This window comes from Chiloscyllium punctatum, chromosome 8, assembly GCF_047496795.1.
Source record: "Chiloscyllium punctatum isolate Juve2018m chromosome 8, sChiPun1.3, whole genome shotgun sequence".
In the NCBI taxonomy this organism is placed as follows: Eukaryota; Metazoa; Chordata; class Chondrichthyes; order Orectolobiformes; family Hemiscylliidae; genus Chiloscyllium; species Chiloscyllium punctatum.
The window spans coordinates 40,797,451-40,813,223 of record NC_092746.1 but is presented as its reverse complement, the minus strand read 5'-3'; the positions used below and the strand labels follow the sequence as shown (position 1 = coordinate 40,813,223).

General features: G+C 37.5%; 1 protein-coding gene across 4 annotated transcripts in view; it reads left to right on the top strand.

The window, feature by feature from the left end:
* phf14 (PHD finger protein 14) overlaps positions 1–15,773 on the top strand; it is a 229,117-nt gene that overhangs the window by 124,093 nt on the left and 89,251 nt on the right. For all 4 annotated transcript variants that reach the window (XR_011961314.1, XM_072575405.1, XM_072575406.1 and 1 more), the window contains exon 14: positions 4,033–4,201. Coding sequence is in view for 3 of the 4 variants with exons in the window: in XM_072575405.1 (XP_072431506.1) it covers positions 4,033–4,201 (169 nt within the window). In the remaining variant the exon portion in view is untranslated. The remainder of the gene's footprint in view (positions 1–4,032; positions 4,202–15,773) is intronic.

The following is a 15,773-nucleotide window of genomic DNA, read 5'->3' as shown; positions in this document are numbered from 1 at the left end:
CAACCAATTTAGGATCTTTAGTCAAGATAGCTGTGTCTCTCATGTGTTGATAAAGTCTCTTTATATTCTCCATGACTTTACATGCAAATATTCTTTCATGTCCTGCTTTACTTAATCAGCCTTTTCATTTCACCTCTATGCTTTCTATATGCCTCTCTGGTTTTTGCATTATTGACTGCTCAATGTCTGATCTGAGCTTCCAGTTTCGGCCTAATCTTGCCTTGTATGCTTTTTACTCTTCAGTGGTTCCAGATTTGGCTGCCTCATCCTTTTCTTTTGGGAACTTTTTTAACATTTGAACCTCTTGAATCTCTCCTTTGAATACTTCCCACACTGTTCTAACGCTGTGTTATCAAATAGCTGGTTGCAATCTACTTGTGCTAAATCACGCAACTTAGTCAAAAAGCTAACTAAATTATATACTAATTCTCTCATTAGTATGCTCTCCCACTGTTGTATCTTCCATCTTCCTAACTTAGGATCCTAAAACTAAATCCAGAACTGTATCCTAACTTGTTGGACTTGCTTTTGGCAAAAGAAAGCCTCCTATATCCACTTCAAGAATTCTGTTCCCTCCATTCCTTTCACACTAAACCAAATTCCCTGTTACTATTGTAGTAGTTGAAATCCCCTACTAAATATATAATCCCCATATAAATGATTTAGATGAAAGTAGTAAGGTTTGCAGACAACATGAAAGTTGGTAGTGTTATGGGTAGTGAAGAAGGTACAGTAGGATATAAATCACTTGGAAAGTTAGGTGGAGAAATGGCAGATACAGTTTAATCCAAAGTGATGAATTTTTTGGGAGGTCAAATGCATGAAAAAGGTATAAAGTAAATGCTTAGGTCCTTTAGAAGTATTGATGTATAGAGGGGCCTTGGGTTGCAAGCCCATAACTCCATGGAAGTGGCAACACAAGTGGATAAAGAGGTAAAGAAGGGGTGCAGCATGCAGGCCTTCATCGGATAGCGCATTGAGTATAAAAGTTGGCAAGTCATATTGCAGCTGTGGAAATCTTTAGTTAGGCTGCATTTGGTGTATTGTATGTAGTTCTAGACCCCACACAATAGGAGGCTTTGGAGAGGGTGGGAAAAAAGTTTCCCAAGGTGTTGCCTAGATTGGACTAAATTAGCTATAAAGAAAAGTTTTGATAAACTTAGATTGTTTTTGCTAGGGTTGAATAGTTAAGTCTTCTTTCCAGGGTGAAAATGTCAAATGCTAGGGGGCATAGGTTTATGGTGAGTGGGGAGAAGTTAAAAGTGAGTGATGGGTGCCTGGAATATGCTGCCAGGGAAGGTATAGAAGCAGATACGTATGTAGAGATTGAGGCACTTAGACAGACAAATGAACAGGCAGGGATTAGGAAGACATGAACCATGTGCAGGCAGATGGGATTAGTTTAGAATGGTCAGCACAGACATGGTGGGCCAAAGGCCCTGTTCTGTGGTGTACTGTTCTCTGTTCTATGTGCTATTACTACTCTTGTTTTTGCACGTCGCAAGATTTTCTCATATATTTGCTTGTCTCCTTCCAGCTGTTTAGTGGATTGTATTACATCATAGTAGCATAACTTGCTTTTTTGTTGCTTCATTCAATCCATATTATAAGGATATTAAACACTCTAAACTTTTACAATAAATATTTCATGGAGATTTTCGTTACAAATTTTATGCCGGTTGCAAGTACTTTCTGGAATTACGAAAGTATGTTACATGAAGTTACACCTTTTACTTAAAACCCAAGTGCTGCTGATAGATGGTTGTATATTCAACAATTTACAAGATCTCATTTAATATGCAAGAGTCCAAGATTTAGCAACAGGTGTAGGCCATTCAGCTGCTCAAACCTGTTCTAACGTTTGATAAGATATTTTTAAAAATTCATTTGTGGGATGTGGGCATTGCTGGCTGGCCAGCATTTATTGCCTATCCCTAGTTGCCCTTGAGAAGTTAGTGGTGAGCTTCCTTGAACCACTGAAGTCCACCTGCTGTAGGTTGACCCACAGTGCTATTAGGGAGGCAATCCCAGGAAATTTGACCCACTGCCAGTGAAGGAACAGCGATATATTTCCAAGTCAGAATGATGAGTGGGGGGGAACTTAAAGGTGGTATTCCTCCCATAAATCTGCTGCTGCCCTTGACCTTCTAGGTGGAAGTGGCTGTCTAAGGATTTTTGGTGAATTTCTGCATGTGAAATGTTTGTGCATTTTCATATTTAACATTATTATAGGTCAGCTATTTCAAAAATAGGTGTGTGAATGTTTAAATTATTGGATGATGAAAATCGCTGTTTCTTCAGGCACTTAATACATGTAACCAACTAAATAATGTAAGGATATTATGGTCTACCAAGTTTCTTCATATTTTACTGATTACTTAGGAAGTTTCAGATCGGCATGGTCATTATTTTATAGACTGCATACAAATGAAGTCTTGAGACTGATCTGTAGAGAATTTACCTTTTTGTTTCCATCTTTGACAAGAAACCAACATTTTTGATTCATATGTCAGTTTATAATCTTTATTTATAATCAACCAAATATTCAAAAGAAAAGTAAATATTGTGAGTTGGTTGTAATATGTGTTTGGTAGAATAGCAACTTCTTATTGTGAATTTCACGCTTGAGTAGTGTTTCTGTTTACCAACTTGGGTTTCACTTTTAATTAGACTGGGCATACTCTACAAGATAAGATTATTGTAGAGAAATTGCGTTTTATTGATTGTCCTTCTTTGTTGTGTCTTTATGAATCACTTTGGAGTGTAATGGAAAGTGTATAACTGTCTGAAGCTATCCAAAAAGCTGTGATTCTTTTGAAAATTCCTGGCCCTTTTCTTTGTGGTTCATGAGATTTTAAAACATATTTATAAGTTAGGCATGATTGAATTTGTCATGGGCCTTGACCCATTTGAAGATGCACGGTTTAAATCCCTGTTACAAACCCTCAAGGGAAGAAGTGTCTCATCCTTTTAAGTTTTTATGTACTTCATTTAGTACTGAATTATTGAGTAGATTTCTGTTCACTCATACTTCTTTGTTCAAGGTTTTCTGATGTAACTCTCCCTCATTTTAGGTGTGTATGATATGTGTTTTTCCAGGATACTCTAAGGACTGTGAAATGGGAATGAAAATGTATTGATAACTACAACCAGCTCTGTCAATTAACTCATGTTGCTAACTGCCAGCTTTTGCAGCATTGACTCAGTGTTTGCAGTGGAAAAACATGAGGCCCACTTGCTATCAATAAAAGAAAAAGCTTGATTAATGAAAATGCTTGCCCCCAGAGGAGACTACTCCTCGTGCTGGAAGCGAAATCTTCAATGCAGAAAATTCATGCAATTCTACTAATACTCCTTTCGCTCCTGTTTGTTCATTTGTGGGCTGGGAGTGTCGCTGCCAAGGATTGTCACTGGCATTTAGTGTCCATCCATAATTCCCTAATTATACTTGAGAATGTGATGCTGAGCTGCCTCCTTTAACTGCTGCAGCCCAAAGTTACTCCCACAGTACTTTTAAGCAGGGAAGCCCAAGAGTTTGATTGAGTGACAATAAGGAGAGGTGATGTACATCCAAACTAGGATGGTATGTGACTTAGAGGGGGAGGGCAACTTGCGGGTGATGGTGTTCCATTTATCTGTTATTCTGTTCTTCTGGGTGGTAGAACTTGCAGATTCGAAACATGCTATTGAAGGAACTTAAATCAGAGGTTGCAGAAGATGGTGTACACTGGAGTCACAGTGTACAGCTAGTGGAAGGAGAAAAGGTTTACGGTGGTGGACAGGCTGCAATCAAATAGAATGTCCTGGATTATATTGAGTGGATTGAGTGTTATTAGAATGACAATTATTCAGGCAAGTGGAGACTAACCTTAACATTCTGACCCCTCTTAAATACTGATAAGTGTTTGGGATGTTAGAAGGTGAGTTAATCACTGAGAATACCCAGCTTCTTACCTGTTTTTGTAGCCCCAGTATTTGCATGGCCTCTCCAGTTATGTTTGTCGTCTATCACTGATCTGTTCTGTCCTACAGGCAGTGCTCAGAATGTGACCAAGCAGGTAGTAGTGACTTGGAAGCAGACATCACCATGGAAACTTTACCAGATGGGACCAAGAGATCAAGGCGGCAGATTAAGGAGCCTGTGAAATTCACTCCTTTGGATATTGTGATTGAACCAAAAAAGATAATGAACAAAACAATGGTAACTTAATTCTCTTACATCTGTATCTTTTCTGTACCATTCCAATGCCATCAGTATGACTATACTAAAGGGTTATGAAATGATGTAATCAGCTTAATCCAAAATTAGGTTTTTTTAAAGGTTACTGGATGAAGAAAGTTGGTTATTGAATGGTTATCATGTTGGGCATTTATGTTATCTCAAGGAAAAAAAAGAATTAGTTGTGTGCCTGCATTTTGATGTGGTTAAAATTATTTGTTGAATTTGAGTGTAGGAATTTTCATTTCTGGAAGAAAACCTGAAACTTAAAACCAAGTTGTCTTGAGTGCCTTAAGAGATCGAAAAATTCTTCCCAAAATAGTAGTATTGCTTTGTGTGAAATCCACAGTATTCACCCAAGGCTGTTAGAGAGGAAATGGATGTTACGAGATCTACCAGTTAAAATCAAAGAGGCAGATTCAACCCCCCACCATTTGATAGTCACTTAAAAAAATTCACAAAATCATATTTTAGAAAAGTTGTTAACTTCAATTTTATTTTCACAAGCAACATATTATATTCAGTGACAAAACGCATTTTTGCTACTTAGTTCATGAGAGTGATTTGAATCACGCCTTTAAATGTGTGGGATAGAAAGCGTGATACATTTTGGAGCTTTTTACCTTGCACTTGTAAGTGTAAATAAGGGGTATGGTGGTAGTAGTTGGATGGGTGTGGTGGGAAGTTATTGCTGGAGGGTTGTCAGGACTTTTCAGTATCTGGCACCTTCAGGTGTTTCATGCTGTCATGTGTAGTGAATCAAATTGACTGAAAACTGACATCTGCGATGCTGAGGACCTCTGGAACTGCCAAGATAGATCATCCACTTGGCACTTGTGGTTGAAAATTGTTGCAAACGCCTTTAGTTTTATATTTTGCACTGATATGTATGGCATCCCCATCATTGAAGAAGGCAATATTTCTGGAGCCTCCTTCTCCGAGGAGTTGTTTAGTTGTTAACCACCATTCACAACTGAATGTGACAAGACTGCAGAGCTTAGACCTGGTCTGTTGGTTGAGAATATGCTTTGCTAGGTTTGTTCCTTGCTCCTTATACTGTTTGGCAGTAATCCCTCCGGGTTTGCTGATTCAGGCGCCTTTGTGAGGTTGAAGGAAGTCATGTATAAAAATTATTGGTGGGAATGATCTTTGCATGGCAGACAATGGGAAAATTCTTCTGTGATTACTGTGATCAATCTTTTCTTCATTTGTGTCCCCTTTAGACACTGGATAGTGACTGATTACGACTAGAGTAACATTCCTCTTTGGCTTCCTCTGTTTCTTCGTGTGTCAGTGTCAGGTCTTATGCACTGATGATTCTGGTATACTGTTCTAGAGTTAGTGTGAGCTAGAGGGTCATTAGATGTTATTGTGTACAGGGTCTTAGTGAGACAGTCAATTAGTTTGATTTTGATGAAGTCAACCCCGCAGGATTAATGTTCTTTCTCAGTTTTATCCATCGCATTGTTCTTTGAGCTGACTTTATCTTGTCTGTCTTGTCTTATTCAGGGCAGTGATGCCAGCTTACAGTGCAGGGTCCCTGGGCTATCATAGTAGTGTGGTAGTTAGATTGTTGCTGTTGGGGTGTCCCTGAGGGTCCTCATATTCCAAGTTTTGAATTCCATTTTGAGGGTGTGGAAAATGCTTGTGTGGGAAGGCTGCTACACACCTATGACACAGTCTGTCCAATCATAAATATTTTGGCAAGGTATTGGAAAAGTGCAGTACCGCATGGACAGGAACTAACACTGACAGCATATATCAAAGTTTTAGCTGGATCTGCCATGTTTTTGACTGAGCTCAAAACTTTCTTATCATTATGCAAACATACATTGAATATGTGTGTTTGAACTGAACACATTGACTAGTTCTAATCCTCAAAAATTGCAAAGTTTTCTTAAAATTTTATTACTCTTTGTTTTGACTCAAGACATGACAGCTTAGATTCTGTCTAACTTGGTAATGAGCTTAAAACATTATTTGTTTGTATAAACTGTTTCTCTGTTATATACTGCATCTAGGGGCAAAAGAGCTTATGCTAGAATGCTAAATGGCAAAGATGTCATCACAAGACTTGAATCCACAGCTTCCCAACTGTTTCTCAATTGTTTAAATAACAAAGCATTTTTTTCTAGAAGGTAGATTGTCAGAACTAGAACCTTTTGGGTGTGGGATGGCTGTGTGTGATGTTATTTTGCTCTTGTGAAATACCAGCTTTTACATCTAAACTGCAAATGGGTTACATGTCAACAAAATTGGTTTCTGAGGTCAAAGAAGACATGGTATATGTTATGAAATCGAGTTGTGGTCTTCAGGTGTAAAATGTCAGGCTTGTGAAGTCTTTCTTTTAATTTTTATAGCTTAGTTGAATATTTTCAGTTAGCAATAGTTATTTATTGAATTTAGCTCAGAATTGGCAGCAGTAGAATTATCGGTGTTTTTTAAGTGATAACCGCTCCATCTGCTGTGTGTTAACAACCAGAACCAAACAGATGGGACACAAACGGCAAGCTGTTAAAATATGCCAGAGGTCTTTCTGTGGGATTCTGATATAAAAATTTGAACTTTTCTTTTGCTGATAGAAAACTCTGATTACTTGTTTTTGAAGGTGGCTCATGTTAAGTGGGTATAGAATAATGATGTTAGATGTTATTTCCATTCAGGCAAAAGTACAAATTTTGCACTGGAAATGTTTGGTTTTGGAACAGTGTACTGTAATTTTTTTGAAATTGTGTTATTTGTTTTAGATATGATTCTAAGTTATTTCCAGAACAGTACTAAATTTGTAAAAGAAAACCAATTATACATGTTACTAGGTAATGTTGAAGATTCTAATTAGCTAAAAATTTTAGGAATTGGTAGACCATGAATTCTCACACAAGTAACCTAGCCATTTATTATAATGGCACTTGATTTCTCCCAGTGAACTTTCGGACTGAAAATAATGAAATTGAATGTTTTGGAATAAAGATTGGGAGAATCCCTATTATTCCTCGTTTATATCGCATTAAGATCTTCAGTCTTTTAAGAACTGCACTTCCACAGTTGTTTTGAAACTAGGTACTCAACTTAGACAATCATGGTGTGAACATGCCAGAGTGAAACTTGACAATTTGTTTCTTCTGGTGTTTCTTTTCACTACAACATGCATTATTAATTTTCTACTGCATCATGCTAGTAACCTCCACTCATCATCACCATCCCTTTTGTGCTGACAGTTTCCCTATACATTTACCAAACAGTCTATCTAATAATTTATTTCTACATTTCTAGTCGAGAACCAATTAATCACTTATTTTAATTATGGTTAAAATAATTGTGTACTTACGCACTCTGTCTCTGTCCTCCTCTCTGTTAGGTTATCTATCTTTGCTCTTAGTTGTTACTACCACTGTGGTGTTCAATATCCACGTATCTGTTTTTAAGTTCTGTCTTTATCGTTTGCTGCTAGTTAGTAAATTAGCTTTATGTCCATTTTAGTATATTTGCTATTTTGAGATGTCTGAAATTTATGAAGGTGCCTCTAATCTGAAAAATTGTTTTAATTTTTACAATGTGAACATACATGAAGTACTTCCAACCCATTTGTTATTATCATATTGGACCTTGCACTTATTAGATTTTATTTATGTTCATTAATTCAGTAATTGCAACTTAATTATTAGCAATACAAGAAAATGTGGATCCCTGGAAATGACTTTTAGGGAATTTCAGCACAGGAAGGAGTTTTTGTTTAATATGGATAACCTGTATATGTTGCAGATTATATTCCCTTGCAGAATTTCCTACTTCATTTCGCCTTATCACGTTTTTTTTCATTTTTCCAATTAGCTGCAAGACATCCCTGAAAAACAAGAACACCCTGAAAAAGGCTTTTGATTCTTTCTGTACAAAATCAATCTGTTTTAAATGGTTGAGCCTTTTAAACAGTGACCTTTTGTTTTACATTTCCCCATCACAGGAAACATCCTCCCCATTTGTGAAGACCCCTTAAGACTTTTTGTTTCGATCAAGTCACCAGCAGCCATTCCTGTCCATCCTCTCTTTATAATACATATGCTACTTCTTTCTGTGCCCCCTCTTCCTTCTCCCCCTTTTTCCAGGTATTGACCTTGCAAACCTACCATGAACTACCTCCAATACATTTCCATCCTTCCTTAAATAAAGTGCAGTACTATGAATGGTACTGCAAATGTGGCTTACCTGTGCCCTGTATAACTTAAGCTTAACCTCCCTGCTTTTATATTTAGATTCCCTTGTGATAAAAGATAAATTCTAATAGCTTTTTAATTCCTTGTTATACTTGCATATTAATGTTTTACAGTTTGTGTGTAAGAATCTGCAATCTCTGCAATGTCTCACCATTTAGATAATGTTTTTTATTCTTCCTGCCAAAATGGAAAATTCTACATTGTCTTATATTATAGTCTATTTGCCATGAGTTTGCACATCACTTAACTTGTCTGTTTCTTTTTGTAATCTGCTTATGTCCTGAGTACAACTTCGTTTCCTACCTATCTTTGTGTCCTCAGCAAGTCTGGCAAAGGTACTCTCCTTCCCTTCATGTTAAACATTCATATAAATTGTAAGCATTTGAGGTTCCAGCACTATACTTTGTAGCACATCATTCATTGCCTTGCCTGTTTGAAAATGACCTAATCATGCTTATCCTCCATTTCCTGTTAGCCATCCAATCATCTCTGCATGCCAATATACAATCCTGTACACCATGAGCTTTTATTTTCCACAATAACTTTTGTGATGCCTCATCAAATACCTTGCAGAAGTCCAAATACAATACATTCACTGGTGTCCTTTTATTCGTAGCATATTTCCTCAAAAAACTTCAGTAGTTGATCAAGCAAGATTTCCCTTTCACAGCACATATTGACTCTACCTAATTACCTTGAACTTATCTGAATTATTTTCTCTTTAATAATAGCCTTCAACAGTTTACTAGTGACAGGTGTTAAGCTAACTGGCCAGTAGTTTTGGGTTTCTGTCTTCCTTTTTGGAAAAACAAGCAATGTTAGCTATATTCCAATCTAATAGGACCATCCTCAAATCAAGGCAGTTTTGGAAAAGTAGAATGAATATATATGCTATCTATATTTTTAAAGAATTTTTCGCCTTGACTGTACTCTTTGAATTATCACATCTTCTTAAGTTTGACCCTTTCTCCTCACCATTCAGTTTAAAATTCTCTCTGCAGTTGGCAACGACATTGGACCCAGTACAGATCACTTGGAGTCTGTCCCATCATGTAGATCCCACTTGTCCCAGTGCAGGTGGCAATGCCCCACAAACCAGAACCTACTTATCTCACACTATCTTTGAGCCACAAATTCATCTGACGAATTTGATTTGTCTTCTCCAATTTTCACGTGTTTCAAGGAATAATGTACTATGCAGAACCACTTCCTTTGTCTTTCTTATGTCGTTGTTACCCAAGTTATTATGACAATTGCTCCCTTCCCGTTCTATGACAAGTTCCTCTCCAGCCTTGAGCTGGTATGCTGAACTGAGCAGTCAGCACAGCTGAAAGGACTTGCACTGTTTGTCATAGAGTATATTGTCAATCATCCTCACTATACTGTTCTCTCTTGCCACTACTATATTTCCGTTGCTCTTCTCCCTTGAATGACTCCCTGTTCCATGGTGCCATTGGCTAGTTAGCTTATCCACTCTGTAGGCCTCATTCTCATCGAAATGAATTGCAAAGGCTGAAGATTCTGCCCACTGGGTCTCCTTGCTTACCTCTCTTCCAGGCCTACTGTCCTGTCCTTGAGTATTGATCAAATCAGATAATCCACCCTTCAGAGTTGATGGCCTTCTGGAATCCAGACAATTTCCCCCTTCCACATACGTTGCAGTCTCTGTAGTTCAACCTTCAGTTCAAAAACACTGAGCAGAAATTCAAACATTCAGCACAGACTTGTTGTTCTTATGCAGTTGTGACATATCACCTTAATGTATTCTAAGGACCTATTTAATTAATTTATTCTTTTTTTTAACTTAGTAATGATAAATGCATAGTGAATTTTATCACCAGTTATAATGCTATTGCTAAACCTAAGGAATAGGATAGACCTTGAGTCAATTACCAGAACCTCACCAAATAACTCAGTCTTTCTTCCTGTGGTAAAGTAGGAATCCATTTTTTTGTGACTGAAAATGTTTAAGCTATGCAAAAGCAAAAACACCTCTTTCCCGTCTTTTTGTAACTTCCTTCTTCTTGTCAATCATTCACCCTGTTGTAAGTCATTCTAATTTGTCTAGTTTGATAGTTATTTTAATCAGCCTGTTCGGGCATTTCTGATGCACAACCAGGGCATCTGGGACTTGATCTTGGATCTTTTAGGCCAATAGGTAAGGCACTATCATTGTGTCACAAGCCCTTTTGGCTGATTTTTGTAGATATTTTCCAATTGCCATGTTCAGAGATGTCATTACATACTTCTGGAGTAGAGTTTTCATTGGATGAAAGAAGTTACAGTACACAAGGAGATCTTACCACAGGAGGCCAAGCAGCCCTATGTGTTCTATACCTCCATTTGCTCGAAGTCCTTCTTTTATTTCTTTGCCTTTTTAGATATTGTTTCGCTTTTATCTCAGCAGACTATTTCAGTGATGCAACCTACTCGTCATTTTACAAGCCATGTTTTTCTCTTCTCCTTTGTATTTTTGGTGAGACCTTTAGATCTTCATCCCTTTGCCCTTTATTTCCTTTGGAATGGTAACTGTCTTTTACTTAATCCACAATAGATATTATCTCATTACTGATTGTTCCTTTTTTTTAAAGCACTGCTTCCACTATCATGCTTGTATTTCCAGCTCTATAGGAGTTGCTAGATTGAATGTCCATATATTGTCTGACCTGAGATGTCACCTCTTTTATACTGATCAAACCTTAAGTTATCTTGGAACAGTGACTTGAAAGAAATTCTGGGAATTGCACATTAAAGATTTAACAGCCACCTCAGCTGTGTTCAGTTCGTTCACATCATTTTGTCTTTTACTTGTAAATTCTGTATCTAAGGTCGCCCTCTCTCACTAACGCTTGAAGAAGGAGCGATGCTTCTAAAGCTTGTATTTTCAAATAAACCTGTTGGACTATAAACTGGTGTCATGTGATTTTTAACCTTGTCAACCCAGTCCAACACTGGCACCTCCGCTTTATATATTTCTGCAGTAACCCCGTCTTCATATCTTCACATTTCTACGTTTCTTACTTTCTCTGAGATTTGAAGCATGAAGATTTTTCATGTAGCTCTAAGCAATGCATTGGGAAATCGTCCCTTATCCCAGAAGACTCCTGACAACTCAAGAGGATTGGTAATCCTACTTTAAACGGAGTTATTATTTCGGAATAGATGTTCTGTAGTTGCCATTGCAATTTGGGGCTTCCCGTGTCAGCACTCGATTCCATTACCTGGTCTGATATCTAGTTTTCAATGAGTATTTTGTTCCAATAATGATGACATGCAACTATGACAATGTGATTTATGGAAGCATTAGCACTGGATCATCTTCATGTATAGAAATGTTATCTACGGAATGTAAAATCCTCCAATGGATGAGACATTAAACCCAGATCATGCTGGTTAAGGTCGTCTTAGCTGTATTTTAAGTGGAGCAGAGAGGTTTTCTTAGTGTCCTTGCCAAGGTTCTTCCTTTACCAAACAAAATTAAATACCGTCTTTTCTGGGTGTACATTTGCTCTTGTGGGGTTTACTTGCACAACAAAACAATCATTGTATTACTTCAGAAATAGTTGAAGTACTCTAGGATAGCCCAAGGATATAATGAGATACTGTAAAACAGGTTCTTTATTTTTTGTTACTAATTTAGTGTTTTTGCATTCCTGCAAATTAAAAATATGAATACTGGAGTTACAATAGCTAGGATATCTGTGCCACAAGTCGGGAATGTGATGTAATATTCTGCATTTGCCTGGATGAGTTCATTCCCAACAATGCTCAAGAAGCTTGACACTGTCTCGGACAAAAGAGTACAGTGATCATTGACCACCTTCAATATTCCCTCCCTTCCCCGTTGTGTTTGGCCAGCAGTTTGTACTACCTACAGGATGTACACTTAAGTTCCAGCAACAGCATCCCCAAAACCTACAATCGCTACCACCTCGTAAGATAAGGAGAGCAGATGCACTACCATCTGCAGTTGTCCTTTCAAGCCACATGCATCCTAACTTAGAACTGTATTGCCTTTCTTTCTTGTTGCTGGGCCAAAATCCTGAATTCCCTTCTAAGTAGCACTGTAGGTTTCCCTATACCCCAAGGACTGCACTAGGCACTTAGGAATAGGCAATGAATGTTGACCTAGCTCGTGGTCCCCAAATACCATTTAAAAAAATTTAAAAGTAGATGTTCTGCTGATAATAAAACATAATTCCATTTGGAGCAGATATTAATGCAATATAAACTAAACTATGTGACAGTGGCTTAGTAACAAAACAGTGTGCATGTAAGTGAACTGTTATACGAACACAAAATAATATTTTCTGCACGTTTTCCTTTTCCCAGGTACATTCTGTTCATAAATCTGCTATTGTGTTGCTCAAAAGCCAAAAATAAATGTTTTCCTTCATTTTCTGCTTATCTTATTCTGGTGTTCAGTTAGCTTAGGTAACTGGATGGCTGATTTGCAATGCAGAGTGAAGCCAACAGCATTAGTTCAGATCCCAAATTGGCTGAGATTACCAGGAAAAATGCTCCTCCTTAACTCTCCTCCCTTTGCCTGAGGCAAGGAGACCTCAGGTTAAATAACCATCAATCATCTCTTTCATGAGAGAGCAGCCCCATCGTAAATAGGACTGCAGCAACTTTACCTTTATTTCTTATTTCAAAATTCTTTGTTTCCAAGTTTTCTTTGCTCTTCCTGTATTAACAAATATATATCTAGCTATCTGCTACCACTTGTCTATGGTTTTAGTTGTTAATCCTATTATTCTGTCTGATTTTCCCTCACTACATTTCTTTGCCATTGAGTCAAGTGGGGAGAAATCAGAAATGGTGAGGCCTTCCTGCGGTTGAGAAACTGCATCCATTTAATAGTTAGAAGTGGCAAACCAGGATGGCCAAGCAGGATGTGGTGCAGAGTTTGGCGCAAACTCATCAGATGGTAATGGAGTTGATGAACAGGCAGGTATAGATTCCTAAGAAGAAACTGAATAGCTTTCGGGTTAGAAAGTAATTGTGTTTTCCCCGTATGGATGTAAAATGCAGCCCAATACTGATATTGTTGTAAAGTTTAAAGCAGTGTGTTTTTAAAGTATCATTTCAGGGTTTCATTATTGCCACACAGCTACATGTGTTCCTAAAGCACCCTATATTTAAATATGGCTCAAAGTTTTTTTTTACATTAAGGAAAGTAAATCATTAGCAATGGACATGAAACATAAAGGGGAAAATGCAGAGTTAAGATGGATTGATAAAGGCTTGGGAAGAGGTCTTTGAAAGCAGTGAAAATGCGAATGGAACTTAGCAAATTAGTAAGAGGGAGGAAGCAATCCAGAGACAATTAAGCTTGAATTTCCAGCAGACACAAGTGTACTGGATGAATGAGTGGTTATCAGCGAGAGTATATTTTCAGGGACAAGGCACAACTTTTAGTTTGAAGAGTGGGAAATGTAATCTATGGTAAATGCATATTTTATGCAGTTAGGCTGGTTTAACATCAGTCTTGGAGTGAAGATGGGATGGGAAGATTAGGTTGCTTCATGAATAATTCAGTTTTCTCTGAAGTAGAGGCCAACATCTTGATGGAGCCAACACGAAAGATGCTTCAATGATGGCCAGGTTAAAAACAAAAGCTTTATTGTTAGTGGCTAAGTTCTAAACTTCTTTTTCACAAGTTTGTGTGGTAACATTCCAAAAATTATAACAATATAGATCTTCAGTTTGTGTTCTTGTGTGGAGAGTGAATCATCCTCTAGAAAGTTAGTGTCTTCTGAGATGTCAAATGCCAGAGCTTGGAACCAGGCTCTGTGTGTGGGAAACATCACCGAGTGTAACCTGGAGGTTATTTATATCTGAATTCAGAAGGTCTTTCTAGCATACGCCTAGGATTTGACTGTACCATGATTGACATCATATATGTAGTGACATTGTCTATTTCCAGGTGTTAAAGGCAATACTTGAAGTTGTGTGAAAAATCTTAAAACTTCACCGAGGATGATTTTATTAGTTGCATCTTGTAGATTGTTTTGAATTGCAAGTTAGGATATATTCATTGCTTCAAGGAAGCACACCAACACCTCTACTTCCTCAGAAGGCTAAAGAAATTCAGCATGTCCACAATGACTCTTCCATTTATAGGTGCACCAGAGAAAGCATCCTGTCTGGATGCGTCACAGCTTGGTATGGCAGTTACTCCGCCCAAAACCGCAAGAAATTAGAGTTATGAACGGGGTCCAGTCTATCTCACAAACCAGCCTTCCATCCATTGATAAGATTAGTGGGTGCTAGAAAAGCACAGCAGGTCAGGCAGCATCCGAGGATTGGGGAAATCAATGTTTCGGGCAAAAGCCCTTCATCCCATTGACTCTATCTATACTTCCCACTGCCTCAGGAGAGCAACCAACATAATCAAAGACCCCTTCCACCCTGTTTATATTCACTTCCACCCTATTCCATTGGGCAGAAGATACAAATGTTTGAAAACATGTACCAACAGATTCAAGAACATCTTCTTCCCTGCTGTTAAAAGACTTATGAAGGCTCTTATATATTAAAGTTAATCTTTCTCTGCACCTTCTCTATAGCTATAATTCTGCATTCTGTTCAATTACCCTGATGTATTTATGTATGTAAGGTATGATTTGCCGAGATAGTACACAAAACAATATTTTTCACTATCTCACTTCATGTGACAATAATAAATCAAATAAATTATAATTACGCATTCAAAGTGAACAGCTGACAGGCAAGTCTGGAGTATTGGCAGTGAGAGGAGTGGAACAAATCTAATCTCTCTGGTTTATTTGTCTGTGGAACTTTCACAAAATAAATTGAACAACTATGTTACAGAGAAGAGTTACTGAGAATAGATATATTTTCAACTGCTGTTTTAATGACGTTTACACTACAGAACTAATTAGTGGGAAGTGATTCATATGCTGCTTAGCAGGTTCTGTATTCAATTTTAAAGATCAAAGGAAAAAACTATGATCTCCAAACATTTTGAGCTGTTAGCATTGGACCAGATACAATTATTGCTTGCACAAATATAGCCTGTATATCAGTCTTTCATTGCATTTTGCAATTGTTGAGCATCATATTAAAACATTTAAAAATCTGAAATAATACTTGTGCTGAGGGGGAAATGGATTAATAGGATATGATTGATTTTCTTTGAATTACAATATTTCAGTGTTGAGCTGGTTTATTTATGAGGCATTGCATTCTGATAATGGGCTGGTAGTAATTGCAGGCAACAATATTTAATTTTGAAACCATGCAATTCTGTCTCTTTGAGAAACTATGTTTTGGCCAACTTATAAGGTCATATAGTAAGATATAGTTTAACTTTGACT